The sequence below is a fragment of the Hemitrygon akajei genome, chromosome 26 (genome assembly GCF_048418815.1).
Source record: "Hemitrygon akajei chromosome 26, sHemAka1.3, whole genome shotgun sequence".
NCBI classification, from domain to species: Eukaryota; Metazoa; Chordata; class Chondrichthyes; order Myliobatiformes; family Dasyatidae; genus Hemitrygon; species Hemitrygon akajei.
Window position 1 is genome coordinate 14,404,104 of NC_133149.1, and position 16,639 is coordinate 14,420,742.

Consider the following 16,639-nt stretch of genomic DNA (forward strand, 5'->3'; position numbering starts at 1 on the left):
TCTGACCCCTGACACTTTGGCACTTCCACCATATTGCTTGTGTCTTCCACAGTGTAGCCTGATGCAAAATACTTATTCAGTTCACCCGCCATTTTCTCGTCTCCCATTACTGCCTGCCAGCATCGTTTTCAAGAGGTCTGATATCCACTCTCGCCTCTCTTTTACACTTTATGTATCTGAAGAAACTTTTGGTATCTTTAATGTTATCAGCTAGCTTAATATCGCATTCCATCTCTTCCTTCTTCATAACTTTCTCAGCTGCCTCTGTTGGTTTTTAAAAGTTTCCCAATCCTCTAACTTGCCAATAAATTTTGCTCTATTATATGGCCCCATCTTTAGCTTTTATGTTGACTTTGACTTCTCTTGTTAGCCACACCTGTGTCATCTTTACTATAGAATACTTCTTCCTTTTTGGGACGTATACATCCTGCGGCTTACGAATTGCTGCCACTAATTTCAGTCATTGCTGCTAGGCCATTATCCCTGCCAGCATTCTTTTCCATTTATTTGTGGCGAACTCCTCTCTCATGCCTCCGTAATTCCTTTTATTCCACTGTAATATTGATACATCTGATTTAGCTACTCCTTCTCAAATTGCAGGGTGAATTTGATCATATTATGATCACTTACCCTCAAGGGTTCTTTTACCTTAAGCTCTCTAATCAATTCTGGTTCATTACACAACACCCAGTCCAAAATAGCCAGTCCCCTAGTGGACTCAACCACGAGCTGCTCTAAGAACCCATCTCGTAGGCATTCTAGAAATTTCCCCTCTTGGATCCAGCACCAAAATGATTTTCCCAATTTACCTGCATATTGAAATTCCCCACGACTATTGTAACACCGTCATTTTGGGATGCACTTTCTATCTCCTGTTGTAATTCGTAGACCACATCGTTACTATTGTTTGGGGGTCTGTAAGCAAGTCCCATCAGGGTCTTGTTACCTTGCAGTTCCTTAGCTCTACCCACAACAATTCAACATCTTCCAACCCTTTGTCATCTCTTTTGTATGATTTGATTTCATATTTTACCAACAGTGCCATGCCACCCCCTCTACCTACTTGCCTGTCCTTTCAATACAATGGACATTAAGCCTCAGCTATAATCCTCTTTCAGCCATAATTCAGTGATGCCTACTTCATACATGCCAATCTGTAACTGTGCTACAAGTTTATCTACCTTATCCCGTATACTGCGCACATTCAAATATAACACCTTCAGTCCTGGATTCAGCCTTTTCGATTTTGTCTGCCTTTTACATTGCAACTCATCCTGTTGACTGCAATTTTGCCCTTTCATTAGCCTCTCATTACAGATTGCCTTTGTTTGCAAATAGCACTATCACTTGCCACAGGCCACACATTCACTTGCCAGATCATCCTATTCTTACCCTGATTGACACGTGGCACAGGCAGCAATCCATAGATTACTATCCTGGAGGTCCTGTTTCTCAGCTTTCTACCTAAGTCCCTAAATCTCTCTTCAGGACCACATCACCTTGTCTACCTACGTCACTGGTGCTAATATGCACCAAGAGTCACACTCACCCTTCAGAATATGCCATGAAGCTGATCTGAGACATCTCTGATCCTGGCACCAAGAAGCCAACATACTATCTGGGAGTCTCTATCGCGCCCACAGAATCTTGTCTGTTCCTCTGCCTACGAAATCTCCTGTAAACACTCCAGCCCTCTTCACCTCTCTACTCTTCTCAGCCACAGCACCAGAGACCCAATCACTGTGGCTCCCCACGATAGGTCATCCCCTCTCAACAATACCCAAAAGCTGTATACTATTTTTGAGGGAAATGGCCACAGGTGTACTCTGCACTAGCTGTGCATTTCCCTTCCTTCCCCTGAAAGTCACCCAGTTACCTGCATCCTGCAACTTAGGGGTGACTACCTCCCTGTAGCTCCTATCTATCATCTCCTCAGTTTCTCGTATAAGTCGAAGGTCATTGAGCTGCAGCTGCAGTTCTTCAACACATTCTCCAAGGAGCTGTAGCTCAGTGCACCTGTGGTTATCGGGAGGCTGGAGGTCTCCCAGAACTCACAAATCTCACACAAAGAACACAACACTACCCCTGGAGCACATCCTCACTGCTCTAACTATGCACTAAGAGATGAAGAATAGAGAATGAATATATAATCTACTTTATTTATTATACCAAAACTAAATATGGTGGTTTAAAACTTGATGGCAATAGAAGCAGATTTTTTTGGTATGAACAATAGAGGTAAACTCTGTAGTTATGATAGGAGGAGGGAATTGCATTCCTAGAAAATGTGCTATATTGTGATTTTCCGTAACATGAAGCTGTGTCATCTATGCGTGCACCAAGAAATTTCAGTTGAGTAAAATTTAAAGTTTGTGTTCATTGACTCTTACTTTCCATATAAATTCTGTGGAACTGAATTTTATTCTGTACCTCATATTTCTCTGTTGTGTCTTGTTCATTCTGTAAGGGTGAATTTCCATTACCAAAACCACCATAATGCAGGGTGTATTTTGTTTCATAATCTGAGAAAGCTGATCATTTTCTCCAGTTACCCAATAATGTCAGAAGCACCCACACTAGAGTGCTGACTTATTTTGCTCTTAAAAGTGCTCGATTTCATCCTGAACAGTACTAATCCTGCAGATCAATGAATACTGCCTCTGTGAAAGATTTCTCTAATTTATCGAGCATTGTCAATGGTCTTTCAATCAAGATAATCCAACTATCTTGCAAACTTTTTTCCAAAGCATCACATACCTTCTGTGTCAGTGATAGCTGGCAGAGTCTTAACCTGAACAGGCCGAAATGGTTTGCCTTCAACAAATGGTGCCTCAACCGATTCAAAAGCAGACTGGATTTCAGAACTGGAAGCAAAATGATCCATACCAAAGTGCTGCTCCTGCAGAAGCTCTTCTAGGAAGAGTGAATTAGAGTCAAATCTTGCTGGAATAATTCCAGGAAACTCTCAAAATAAAGCCATATAAAGAAAAGCAATAATCTCAACCAATTTGCAACAGATGAGACAAGCAGATTCAATCCATTTTAAATTCAGCACACTGTTCTCTGTCAATATTATAAATAAATTCAGGATTTATTTCCTAGCCTTTACCAGCTATTCCCATCTACATGTACCATTACCTGAGCAGTAAGAATGGATTCGCTACACAGCTGCAGAACTCAAATGTGCCCAAGTCCATTGGCTGTGTGGTTACTGAGCACTATTGGGTACTGGCCCAATTCTTTTGTTTAGTACAAGTAGTTGTAAAATCATTTCGGATTAGGAATGAGTAAAGTCCTGACACTGGAAAACATCAAACTGCTCTGTGCCATTTCACAATTTTCTTTGGGAATGAAGGAATGAGATATGATGCCAATCCAAGCAATCCCAAATTTGTACACAATATATTTTAGGGAGAAAAATCCATGGAAAATCTATGATGGAAGTTCTTGAACCCAAAATGTTAACTCTGTTTCTCTTACCAAAGAAGCTTCATGACCCAAGCATTTTTAAGATTTTGTTTATTTTAAACATATTAGGGACATCAGTTACTCTATGTGTGGCCATCTTACATATTATCTGCAAAATCAACTAGTAGGGCAACAGTAAGAATGCTTAGGTCTGAAAAATAACTAATACCACCAATCTTCAAAAGATGAATTGAGGTAAAATGAAAATACAGAAGGAAACACTTGAGTTCCACACAGCAAGAAAAGTATCTACCAAAAATGCGAGAAAAATATGAAGTGAATCTGTATCACTGTCTTCTCACAGGCCATCATTCCCAGCATGAAGATCCTAATCACAATTTGTTTAGTCACAAAGTAATACAGTATGGAAACAGGACCTTAGGCCCAGCTCACCAGCTTCCCACCGAGCCTCCTCCACTTCAAGGAAAACAACCCAACCTCACTGGTTTTGTCCCGATAACTGAAATCATCCCAGCAACATCTTGGTCAATCTCTTCTTCACACTCCACTGCAATCAGATCTTTCTAATTTGGCAACAGAACTGTCCACAGTAATTTCAGCTTTGGCTGAACCAGTATTTTATAATGTTGCACTATAACTTCCCTGACTAACAAAGGCAAGTATCTCTTCTTCACTCACCTTTTATTGGTTCATTACATTAAGAATTTCAATGCGATTATGATTTTTCTCCTTTGAGTAAAGGAGATCAAAAGGAAAATTAATATCGACATCAAAAATAAGAGGAATTTTGCTGGACAAAATACGGAGTGTCTGTTTCAGTGGACAGTACTGGGGTAGACAAATTTAACAACATGACAAAGGAACAAGAGGGTAGGTGAATTTAATTTGTTTTATGTACAAGGAATGCATGAAAGACACCCAAACTAGCTTCAATATCAAGCCTTCAAAAGGAAAACACACAAATGATAAAAATAAAGAGAAATTACAGGGTGTGGCAAAGAACTAGGGTGGCGGACAAACTAATTTGATCCTTCAAAGTCCAAGCATACAGATGGTAAAATGGTTTCCTCCAAAGCTGCTTCATTTTATGATTCTGTATTTCAAACAAGACAACAAGCTCAGTTGCTTGATATTCATAGTGCCTTTAAAGCTGTGACATTTTATGTTAACAATGTGAACAGAACTTTTATCCATGAAAGAGTCATGGGATATCAAATAAAAATCACACATTCCAACCTGAATGCATCACATTTAAATAACCCTTTGGGTTTGCTTGTTAGGAAATTCCTTAGCATGATCTATAATTATCCAGAAAAATGTCAAACACTACTTGATTGTTGGGTGTTCCAGATTTGCATCTGGCAGATGGAAATGGACTGGACAGGTCAATTAGTTTCCCTTTTCCAAGCTCAAAACTTCAAAGAAATACAATAATGCTGCATAACTGAACAAAATGCTGGTGTTGTGTGTTTAATTTCGGGTTTCTGCTAACCTCCCAAATTTTGCCTCAGCTTGATTTGGCAACCTTAACGCCTCAAACTCAATTATATTTCAATATTGATGCCAACTATGGAGACACAAGAGACTGCAAATGCTGGCAATTTGAAGTAACACACAAAGGAGCAGGAGGAACTCATTAGGTCAGGAACCATTCATGGAGGAAAATGGACATTTTGGGTCAAGGTCCTTGACCTGCACTAGACAAATATAGTCTGCATCAGCTCCTTAATGTATTGATGAAGACTATATTCATTCTCATGTAACTGAACCCAAGAGAATGCTACAGGACTTGTACTAACCTATTTCATCTTGGATTTCCTCAGCCACAAATGGCATCTGGTAAAGGAGAGAGAGGCTCTGGTTCATCCTCTCTTCGATAACATGGAGATGGGTCACCACCTAGGCACAAGCAACAAACAAATTGAGGTATTTTCCAAAGGAGATCTTCCCTCTATACCTCCAGCCTTATAAATTCCCAATCTCATCCAGCCCACTTCTACCTTCACTCTAACATCAACAAGCAGGACTGTCTGGCCAGACATATTAATTCAGGCTACTCTTGCTCCCACTGAACCTATTTTTTCCATCTTGGCTCCATCTTTTCTTCCTTAGACCAGTCCTTTCCTATTTATCATATTGACATCTTTGAGGCCTTCAGCCATTTGCATAGATTCCAGTTACAATCCATGTACTCCTCCGAACTGCACAAGAGCCTTCTCCTTCCTCCTTGCTAGTCTGCCTCCATCAAATCACTAATTCATCTAGTACCACGAGAGACTCTCATAGCCCCAGACAATCCCCATTCTTTATGCAATACATGAGACAGCTTTCCTTTAGTCTACACAGGGCCAACTCATTTTCAGTTGGTGCTATTTCCTCCACTTATTGCAGAATCAAACCATCTATCGTAATATTCCTTTCCTAAATTTAACTACATCTCAGTCTTGGAAGATAGGTTAGCCACCAAACCTTATTACAAATCCACAGAATCGAGTCACATAGCAAAGAATAGGTCCTTTGCACAACATTAAGTGATTATCTGAACTAATAGGATTTATCAGCACTTGGCCCATAGCCTTCAATGTGTTGGCATTTCAAGTGTTTGCCAAGATGCGGCATAAATATTGTGAGGACAGCTACTTCAACTATCCACTCAGTCACTTCCTGATTGAAAGATTCCTTCCAGAGACTTCCTCGGCTATTTTGAGTATACTTCCACTCACACTGGAGTGCAAGGACTCCACTCCATTCTCCCAGTTGCTTTCTCACCCTCTCTGTATCTGATGTGACAATGAGATTTTCTCCACACGTGCCACTAAGGCGCTTCCATTTTCCTTGATTTCAGCTTTTCACGGCACTAGATGACAAAGGTATTGGTAGCTTCTCATCTATTCTTGCACCTCTGCTTTCACCCCTTCTAGAAGACAAAAGATGGGGTTCCTCATATACTATCAGCTCTGGTCATTCTTCAAAATTTTCATCACCTCCAATAAGATTCCACATTCCCTTACCTTCTCAGTTCATTGTACCTCCCTAGCTCTTTTTGAGCACAGTATAGCAAAGAAACAGGACCTGTGATGTCAGTGTCAACTATGATGCCAAACTAAACTAAATTTATTTGCCTATGCAGTGGATTCCAATTAATCAGGCCATAGGTTAATCGGGGTAACCGCTTACTTAGGACAACTCTTGAACAAAAACTAATGGAGAAAATTGCCAGGAGTTTATTTGGGACACTCTGCTACTTAATTGGGACAGGAGGCTGCTGCTGAACAATTCCTAACTCAAATCAGTCACATACACTTGTGCAGCTGTTAGATACTACACAGCGTGTAGAGCCAACAATTCTTAAATAGCGTCATTTGCTTGTGTTCAAAAAGTAATGATTTTTGTCACTGACTGTTGGCAGGAAATAAGCAATAAGACAATATTAAATTGTTTCGCTCACTGCGGTTTCAAGCATTCAGGTACAACTTACAGAGGGCTACCTCAAGAGCAAAGGAACAATTCCAAATGAGGTTGGAGACAGAATCAGACGTACATCAACTCTGGCAGAGTTTGCAGGCCATTACTTCCTACAAAGTGAAACCTGAATGGCAGTGATGCTTCACTCCCAAGTAAGCTCAATGCGTTTTATGCTCGCTTTGAAAGGGAGAATAAAACTACAGCTATGAGGATCCCTGCAGCAACTGGTGACCCTGTGATCTCCATCTCAGAGGCTGACATCAGACTCTCTCTCAAGAGGGTGAACCCTCGCAACTTGATAGGCACTGATGGAGTACCTGGTAGAGCTCTGAAAACCTGTGCCAACCTACTGACAAGTGTGTGCAAAGAAATTTTCAATCTCTCATTGCTAGTCAGAAGTTCCCACCTGCTTTAAAGGGCAACAATCATAGAAGTCCCCAAGAAGAGCAGTGTGAGCTGCCTCAACGACAGTTAAGGCAGCTCACCCTACCAAATTATCCAGTAGCTCTCACATCTGCTTTGATGAAGTGCTTTGAGAGGTTGATTGTGGCTAGAATTTACTCCAGCAAGGACCTGGATACACTGCAATTTGCCCTTGGGTTCTTTTTCACCTCCTTCAGCATTGCACGTTGAGCTCTTGGGATGATATTTGCAGGATGTCCACTCTCAGAGAGATTAACAGCACTGAATTTCCTCTTTTTGTAGACAATCTCTCTTCCAGTGGACTGATGTTTAGAAATGCTTTTGTAGCCTTTTCCAGTTTTATGCATCTCTACAATTATCCTTTTGAAGTCCTCTGAAAGTTGTTTTGATCAAGGCATGGTGTACATAAACAGATCTTTCTGGAGAAGAGCAGGCTCTGTCAGTAACTTGTGAGTGAGAGAGAGTGTGAGAAAGAAAAATCAGGCAGGAGAGGAAAATCATGGTTGGGAAAATGGGAAGGCAGAGGGGAGGGAGTGGGAAGCATCAGAGAGACATTCTGTGATGATCAATAAACCAATTATTTGGAATCAAATGACCTTGCCTGGTGTCTCAGGGCTGGGTGTGTCTGCACCTGCACCACACTTTCCCCCCTCTCCCCATTCCTAGCACTCCTTCTCTGCCACCTGTCCCATAGCCCTCCCACAGCATCTAAGACTTACACACATATATACATTCATACTCACACCCCAAAACAGGGAAAATTGTAAAAAATGTATAGCATGAAATACTAAAAATTCAAAAACTGAAATATCAGCAGTTCAAAAGTATTCATCCCCCTTTGCTTGGTGCTTAGTTGAACCACCTCGCTCAGCTATTACAGCCAGTACAGGTTTCCCCCGCTATCTGGAGGTAGAGCGTTCCTATGAAATGGTTTGTAAAGTGAAGAAGCAATTACCATTTATTTATATGGGAAAAATTTGTGAGCATTTGCAGACCCAAAAAATAAACTACCAAATCATGCCAAGTAACAGATAAAACTTAAAATAATAGTAATATATAGTAAAAGCAGTAATATGATAAATACACAGCCTATATAAAGTAGGAATACTTTTCTGCAATCATTACAGCACTGTCCACTGTAGCGAAAATCTCACACAAGTGCTCTCAGCAAAAACACTTAGTGCAAGTGCTCTCGGCAGAAGCACTCTCTCCAGTAATCTTTAAGCTATGAAGCTGCCAAATCATACCAAATAACACATAAAAATACACAGCCTATATAAAGTAGAAATAATGTATGTACAGTGTAGTTTCACTTACCGGAATTGGGAAGACAGCGAGCACACTGATGATGGTGTGTTAGGCTGAGTCGTCAGAGGTTGGGGTGGTGGGAGACTGGGGTGTCATCTCATCGTCGTCTGTTTCCATCAGGGCAGGCAGGTCACCTTCTTCTATGTCTGCCTGCCTCAATGTCGAAGGTCATTGTCTGCTGTGGCTGATGTGGAAGGCTTGAAAAACGACAGTATGCTTGACTGCTTAGCCTCGCGCGCTTTTCTATCATATGGTTCTTTGCAGGATGGTTTGCGTACTTACAAATATGCCCTAAACCTACGTACCCTTCGAAAATTAAAGTCATACTTTTCTACAATCATTGCAGAGTTGTCAATCGCAGCGCAAATCTCATGCAATTGCTTCACATTCAGTTCTTGGATGACTTCACTTTCGGGCCGTTTGCTACTGCATTCGGTTTTGATTGGTATCCTTTCCTCTTCATCAGCTCTTCATCTGTCAGTTCTTAGTCATGGGATGCCAAAACCTCTTCAACATCATCTTCATCAACTTCCACAAACTCAACCTCCTTAGCCAAACTCACTATGACCTTACTTTGTTCACCACCTTCAAAGCGCTTAATTATGTCTAGTTTTACGCCAAGTGTAACACCCTTACACGCTCGTTTAGGCTTTTCCGATACCTTAGAACTCATCTTGCTAACGGATGCACAAAATAAATCGACATAAAGCACAGATGCTCACAGGCACGTGTTTAAGCAATGCCGGCTAGAATGCAGTTCCGGGGGAGGAGCTTAGCTGCTCCATTGCGCGCGCTGCCTTTTGTCGTGCGTTGCCTTTTTCTGCGCGCTGCCTTTTATCGTGTGCCACCTTTTCTCGTGCGCTGCCCTTTGTCGTGTGCCGCCTTTTTTGTGCACTGCCTTTTTCTGCGCACTGCCTTTTGTCGTGTGCTGCCTTTTTTCACGCGCTGCCTTTTGTCATGGGCTGCCCTTTTCTGCGCGCTGCCTTTTTTCGCGTGCTGCCTTTTTCTACGCGCTGCCTTTTTCTGCGCGCTGCCTTTTTTCGCGTGCTGCCTTTTTCTGTGCGCTGCCTTTTTTCGTAACAGTGAAAACACCTTCTGTTAGCAAAAACAGGTAACTAATGTAGGTCTTCCGTAACAGCAAGGTGTTGTAAAGCGAACGTTCGAAAAACCGGGGACACCTGTAATCTTTTTGGATACCGGTAAGTCTCTAGTAGGTTTGCATAATGTGATAGAGCAAGATTTGCCCATTCCTCCTTGTAAAATTGCTCACACTGTGCCAGGTTAGTTGGGGAGTGGTGCGGACAGCAATCTTGAGGTCTTGCCAGAGACTGATTGGGTGAAGATCAGGACTTAGGCCACTCAAGGACATCAATTTTTGTCATTTGAGCCATTCCATGGTTGCTCTGGTAGCGTGCTTTTGGTTGTTGCCCTGCTGAAAGATGAACTTCCTCCCCAGTTTAAGCTTTCTGGTGGAGGTTAGCAATTTCTAGTCCCTGCTGCTGAAAAGCATCCCCCCCATAGTATTATGCTATATCCACCATACCTGACAGTAGGGATGGTATTAGCTGGCTGATGCGCAGTTTTAGATTTACTGCACAGAACACGCACATAGTGTTGAGGCCTAAAAGTTCCACTTTAGTCTCCTCTAACCACTAGTCCTTCTTCCACATCTTTACAGCAAGTGATGCTTTGCAAGATCTTTATGGGCTAGGATATGCTTTTTTTTAAGCAGTACATGTGGTGTAAGTCTAATACTGCACATCAGCCAGGTAACACAATTCCATAAAGTGCGACATGTTGCACTCTGGAAGATCAATAAATTCAAGAGTCTGGAAATTCTCATGCAGCATTATAAAACTCTGGTTTACTCATATCTAGAATATTGCATTCAATTCTGTTTGCCCCATCACAGGAAGGATGTCGAGGTTTTGGAGTAGATGCAAAAAGAGATTTATTAGGATGCTGCCTGGATTGGAGGGCATGTGCAATAATGAGAGGTTGGACAAACTTGAACTGTTTTCTCTTGAGTGGTAGAGGCTGAGGGGAGATCTGATAGAAGTTTAGAAAATTATAAGAGGCAGAGTTGGAGTAGACAGCTGGTATCTTTTGCCCAGGGCCGTAATATCTTATACTATAAGGCGTGCAGTCAAGGCGAGAGAGGGCAAGTTCAAAGGCAATGTCAAGGGTGAGTATTCTTTAGACAGAGAGTGGTGGGTACTTCGCTGCCAGGAGTGGTGGTGGAGGAAAATACAACAAAGGCATTTAAGAGGCGCTTAGGTAGGCACATGAATGTGCAGCGATTGGAGGGACAGAAAGGATTAGTCTAGTTTGGCTTTCAACTACTAGGTTAATTAGTTCGTCACAAAATGATGGGTTGAAGGGCCTGTTTCTGTGATGTACCATTATAACAAGTGTCCAACACCCCCCCCCCCCCCCATACTTTTGCAGGCCATCAGGACCTGGTGACTTAACTGCCTTCAGTCCCACTAACTTCCCCAATATCTTGTCTAATGAGCCCATAAGATACCTTTTGGATATTTGGAGTGCCCATCATTATGAGGACTGATGTACTGTATTAACTGGAAATACAAAGGATCACACAAAATGCTGGAGGAACTCAACAAATCAGATAGCATCTATGGAAAGGAATAAACAGTTGACCTTTGAAAGCGAGACCCTTCTTCAGGACTTAAAATTGAGTCCTAAAGAAGGACCCTTCTTTAACATAACTTACTTACCTGCCACTCCTCCAAACCCATTATGAATTTCATACTTTGAACTCCAGGAGACCCCCACTAAACTTACCTCCCTACTACCATTTTTTTACATCTACATAATTCTTTACAGTTTGTTTCGACATTGCCAGCTTTCTTTCATAATCAAACTATTTTATCTTCTCAGCAAACACGAGGAAATCTGCAGATGCTGGAAATTCAAACAACAACACACACAAAATGCTGTTAGAACACAGCAGGCCAGGCAGCATCTATAGGGAGAAGCGCTGTCGACGTTTCGGGCCGAGACCCTTCGTCAGGACTAACCGAAAGGAAAGATAGTAAGAGATTTGAAAGTAGTGGGGGGAGGGGGAAATGCGAAATGATAGGAGAAGACCGGAGGGGGTGGGATGAAGCTAAGAGCTGGAAAGGTGATTGGTGAAAGTGATACAGAGCTGGAGAAGGGAAAGGATCAGGGGACAGGAGGCCTCAGGAGAAAGAAAGGTGGGGGGGAGGAGCACCAGAGGGAGATGGAGAACAGGCAAACAACTAAATATGTCAGGGATGGGGTAAGAAGGGGAGGGGCATTAACGGAAGTTAGAGAAGTCAATGTTCATGCCATCAGGTTGGAGGCTACCCAGCCGGTATATAAGGTGTTGTTCCTCCAACCTGAGTTTGGATTCATTTTGACGGTAGTGGAGGCCATGGATAGACATATCAGAATGGGAATGGGACGTGGAATTAAAATGTGTGGCCACTGGGAGATCCTGCTTTTTCTGGCGGACCGAGCGTAGGTGTTCAGCGAAATGGTCTCCCAGTCTGCGTCGGGTCTCACCAATATATAAAAGGCCACACCGGGAGCACCGGACGCAGTATACCACACCAGCCGACTCACAGGTGAAGTGTCGCCTCACCTGGAAGGACTGTCTGGGGCCCTGAATGGTGGTGAGGGAGGAAGTGTAGCACTCGTTCTGTTTACAAGGATAAGTGCCAGGAGGGAGATCGATGGGAAGGGATGGGGGGGACGAGTGGACAAGGGAGTCGCATAGGGAGCGATCCCTGCGAAAAGCAGAAAGGGGGGGGGGGGGGAGGGAAAAATGTGTTTGGTAGTGGGATCCCGTTGGCGGTGGCGGAAGTTACGGAGAATTATATGTTGGACCTGGAGGCTGGTGGGGTGGTAGGTAAGGACAAGGGGAACCCTATCCCGAGTGGGGTGGCGGGTGGATGGGGTGAGGGCAGATGTGCGGGAAATGGGAGAGATGAGTTTGAGAGCAGAGTTGATGGTGGACGAAGGGAAGACCCTTTGCTTAAAAAAGGAAAACATCTCCTTCGTCCTGGAAAGAAAAGCCTCATCCTGAGAGCACAGACGGAGGAATTGTGAGAAGGGGATAGCCTTTTTGCAAGAGACAGGGTGGGAAGAGGTATAGTCCAGGTAGCTGTGAGAGTCTGTAGGCTTATAGTAGATATCAGTAGATAGGCCGTCTCCAGAGATGGAGACAGAAAGATCAAGAAAGGGGAGGGAGGTGTCGGAAATGGACCAGGTAAATTTGAGGGCAGGGTGAAAGTTGGAGGCAAAGTTAATGAAGTCGACGAGCTCAGCACGCGTGCAAGAGGCAGCGCCAATGCAGTCGTCGATGTAGCGAAGGAAAAGAGGGGGATGGGTACCGGTATAGCCTTGGAACATGGACTGTTCCACAAAGCCAACAAAAAGGCAGGCATAACTGGGCCCATACGGGTGCCCATGGCTACATCCTTGGTTTGGAGGAAGTGGGAGGAGCCAAGGAGAAATTATTGAGAGTAAGAACTAATTCCGCTAGATGGAGGAGAGTGGTGGTAGAGGGGAATTGGTTAGGTCTGGAATCGAAAAAAAACCGAAGAGCTTCGAGACCATCTCGGTGGGGGAATGGAGGTATATAGGGACTGGATGTAATTTGGGACATGCCCCTCCTCCCCTTCTTACCCCATCCCTGACATATTTAGTTGTTTGCCTGTTCTCCATCTCCCTCTGGTGCTCCCCCCCCTTTCTTTCTCCTGAGGCGTCCCGTCCCAAGATCCTTTCCCTTCTCCAGCTCTGTATCACTTTCGCCAATCACCTTTCCAGCTCTTAGCTTCATCCCACCCCCTCCGGTCTTCTCCTATCATTTCGCATTTCCCCCTCCCCCCCACTACTTTCAAATCTCTTACTATCTTTCCTTTCAGTTAGTCCTGACGAAGGGTCTCGGCCCGAAACGTCGACAGCGCTTCTCCCTATAGATGCTGCCTGGCCTGCTGTGTTCTACCAGCATTTTCTGTGTGTTGTTATTTTATCTTCTCACTATTTTTTCCAGTCTTCTGGTATACTACTGGCATTACTGTGAATACTCTAGTCTTTGTTTTAATATCCAGACAGCTCAACATTCATACCATTCTAACTGGCTTTATTTAAGTTGAAGACATTGGTTATGGGCCAAGATGTTCAACCTCAAACTGTAACTGGAATTCTACCAGGTGATAATTACTCCTTTGGTTTTTCTTAAATCACATCTTTGGTTAATGCACATGACCAAATCTAAAAGAGTAAAAATAAAATTGGGATAAATTATAAACATACTACAAGAAGAGTCAATCCCCAAATCACTTCATGAATTTACCATTTGGGACATGCCCTGTTCTTGTTACAACTATCAGGGAGGAGGTACAGGAGCCTGAAGACCTGTACCTGACAATTCAAAAATAGCTTCTTCCTGTCTGCCATCAAATTTTAGAGTGATCCAGGAGTCTGACTAATGACCTTGACGGAGACCACAGTTCGGCGTTATACTGACCAGACTTTTTTTCTCTCTTCGAGGTACCCTTGCCAGTTTCATTAGTCAAATTACCCACGATAATTACACTTCCCTCCTTGCATGCCTCTAATACTTCCCCTTTTATACTTTGCCCTATCAAGATGCAACACCACTGGGGCTTACTGCTGCCGTCATATTTCTTTCCCCCATTACTGGTTATTGTTCCCACCCAAAGTGATTCCACGTCACTATCCACTGCTATAAGATATAGTAGCAAGATTTCATCATGGCTGATCATTTTCCTCTCAGCTCCAACCTATTGCCTTCTCCCTGTATCCCTTCATGCCCTGACCAATCAAGAACATATCAACCTCTGCCTTAAAAATACATAAAGACTTGCCCTCCACGGCTGCTTGTGGCAAAGAATTCGACAGATTCACCACTCTCTGGCTAAAGAAATTCCTCCTCATCGCCATTCTAAATGGATGTCCCTCCATTCTGAAGCTGTGTCCACTGGTCTTAGACTCCTCCATTTTGGTAAAAATCCTCTCCACATCCACTCTATTGAGGCCTTTCAACATTCAGTAGGTTTCAATAAGATCCCCCTCATTCTTCTGAATTCCAGTGAGTAGAGTACCAGAGCCATCAAATGCTCCTCATATGCTAAGCCATTCAATCCCAGAATCATTTTCATGGGCCTCTTTTGAACCCTCTCCAGTTTCAACATATCCTTTCTTAGATAAAGGGCCCAGAACTGCTCATAATACTCCTGAGTCCTAACCAGTGTCCTTTCAAGCCTCAACACTACGTCCTTGCTTTTATCTTCTAGTCCTCTTGAAATGAATGGTAACATCATATTTGCTTTCCTCCCCATCGACTGAACCTGCAAATTAACCTTCAGGGAATCCTGCACAAGGACTCAAGTCCCTTTACATGTCAGATTTTTGAATTATTACTCCATTTCAAATATAGTCTCCCCTTTTATTTCTTCTACCAAAGTGCATGACCATAAACTTCCTGACACTGTATTCCATTTGCCACTTCTTTGCCCATTCTCCTAATCTGTAAGCCCTCTGCAGCCTCCCTGATTCCTCAACAACACCTGCCCCTCCACCTCCCTTTGTATCATCCACAAACTTGGTCACAAAGCCGTCAATTCTATCATCCAAATTACTGACATACAACGTAAAAAGCTGTCCCAACACAGACCCCTGTGGAACACCATTCGTTGCCAGCAGCCAATCAGAAAAGGCTCCTTTTATTCCTACTCTTTGCCTTCTGCCAATCAGCCACTGCTTTATCCGTGCAAGAATCTTTCCTGTAATACCACAGGCTCTTATCTTCCTAAGCAGCCTCATGTGCAAGACCTTATCAAAGGCCTTCTGAAAATCCAAGTACACAACATCCACTGATTCTCCTTTGTCTATCGTGCTTGTTATTTCTTCAAAGGACTTCAACAAATTTGTCAGACAAGATTTTCCCTTAAGGAAACTACTGTCTCCAAGTATTCCGAGACCACATCCTTAACTATCAACTCCAACATTGTCCCAACCACTGAGGTCACACAAACTGGCCTGTATTTCCCTTCTTCTGTCTCTCTCCCTTCTTGAAGAGTGCAGTGACACTTGCAATTTTCCAGTCAAACAGAAACATGCCAAAATCTGGTCAGCCATGTATTTCAGAACCCTGGAATGTAGATCATCTGGTCCAGGTGACTTATCTACCTTCCGACCTTTCAGTTTCCCAAGAACCTTTGGCAACTTCTGCCACCTGACATGCTCAAACCTTCGGCGTACTGCTAGACTGATGCAAAATACTTAGTCAGTTCATCTGCCATTTCCTCATCCTCCCATTACTGCATCTCCGGCATCATTTTCCAGTAGTCCAATATCAACTCTCTCCTCTCTTTTTCACTTGAAATATCTGAAAAAACTTTCAGTATCCTCTTTGATATTGTTAGCTTCAAATTTCATCTTTTCCCTCCTTATGGCTTTTTTAGTTGCCTTCTGTTGGTTTTAAAAGCTTCCCAATCCTCCAACTTCCAAATAATTTTTGCTCTATTATATGCCCTCTTTTTGTCTTTCATCCTGGCTTTGATTTCCCTTGTCAGCCACAGTCAAATCATCCTGCCTTTGGAATACTACTAACTTCTTTGGGATGTATCTATCCTATACCTTCCGAATTGCTCCCATCCATTGCTGATCATCATCTCTAATCATCCATGCATGTGTTCCCTTCCAATCAATTTTGGCCAGCTCCCCTCTCATTCCTCTGTAATTTCCTTTAGTCCTTTTACTCCACTGTAATATAATAAATCTGATTTTAGCCTCTCATTCTCAAATTGCAGAGTGAATACTATCATATTATGATCACTGCCCCCAAAGGGTTCAGTTATAGAAAAGTACAGCACAGAAACAGGCACTTTGGCCCATCTAGTCTGTGTTGAACCATTTAAACTGCCTACTCCTGTGGACCTGCTCTGGGACCAGAGCCCTTGATGCCCCAAACTTCTCTTAAATGTTGAAATCGAGCTCA

The 16,639-nt window shown here is 42.9% G+C and overlaps 1 protein-coding gene across 5 annotated transcripts in view; it reads right to left on the bottom strand.

Moving 5' to 3' along the window:
* aplp2 (amyloid beta (A4) precursor-like protein 2) overlaps positions 1–16,639 on the bottom strand; it is a 139,699-nt gene that overhangs the window by 29,641 nt on the left and 93,419 nt on the right. For 3 of the 5 annotated variants that reach the window (XM_073029601.1, XM_073029603.1, XM_073029600.1), the window contains exons 11-12: positions 5,229–5,328; positions 2,758–2,913 (exon numbers count right to left, since the gene is read on the bottom strand). In XM_073029601.1, the coding sequence (XP_072885702.1) occupies positions 2,758–2,913; positions 5,229–5,328 (256 nt within the window). The remainder of the gene's footprint in view (positions 1–2,757; positions 2,914–5,228; positions 5,329–16,639) is intronic. The other 2 variants (XM_073029602.1, XM_073029604.1) reach the window with 2 other exon arrangements.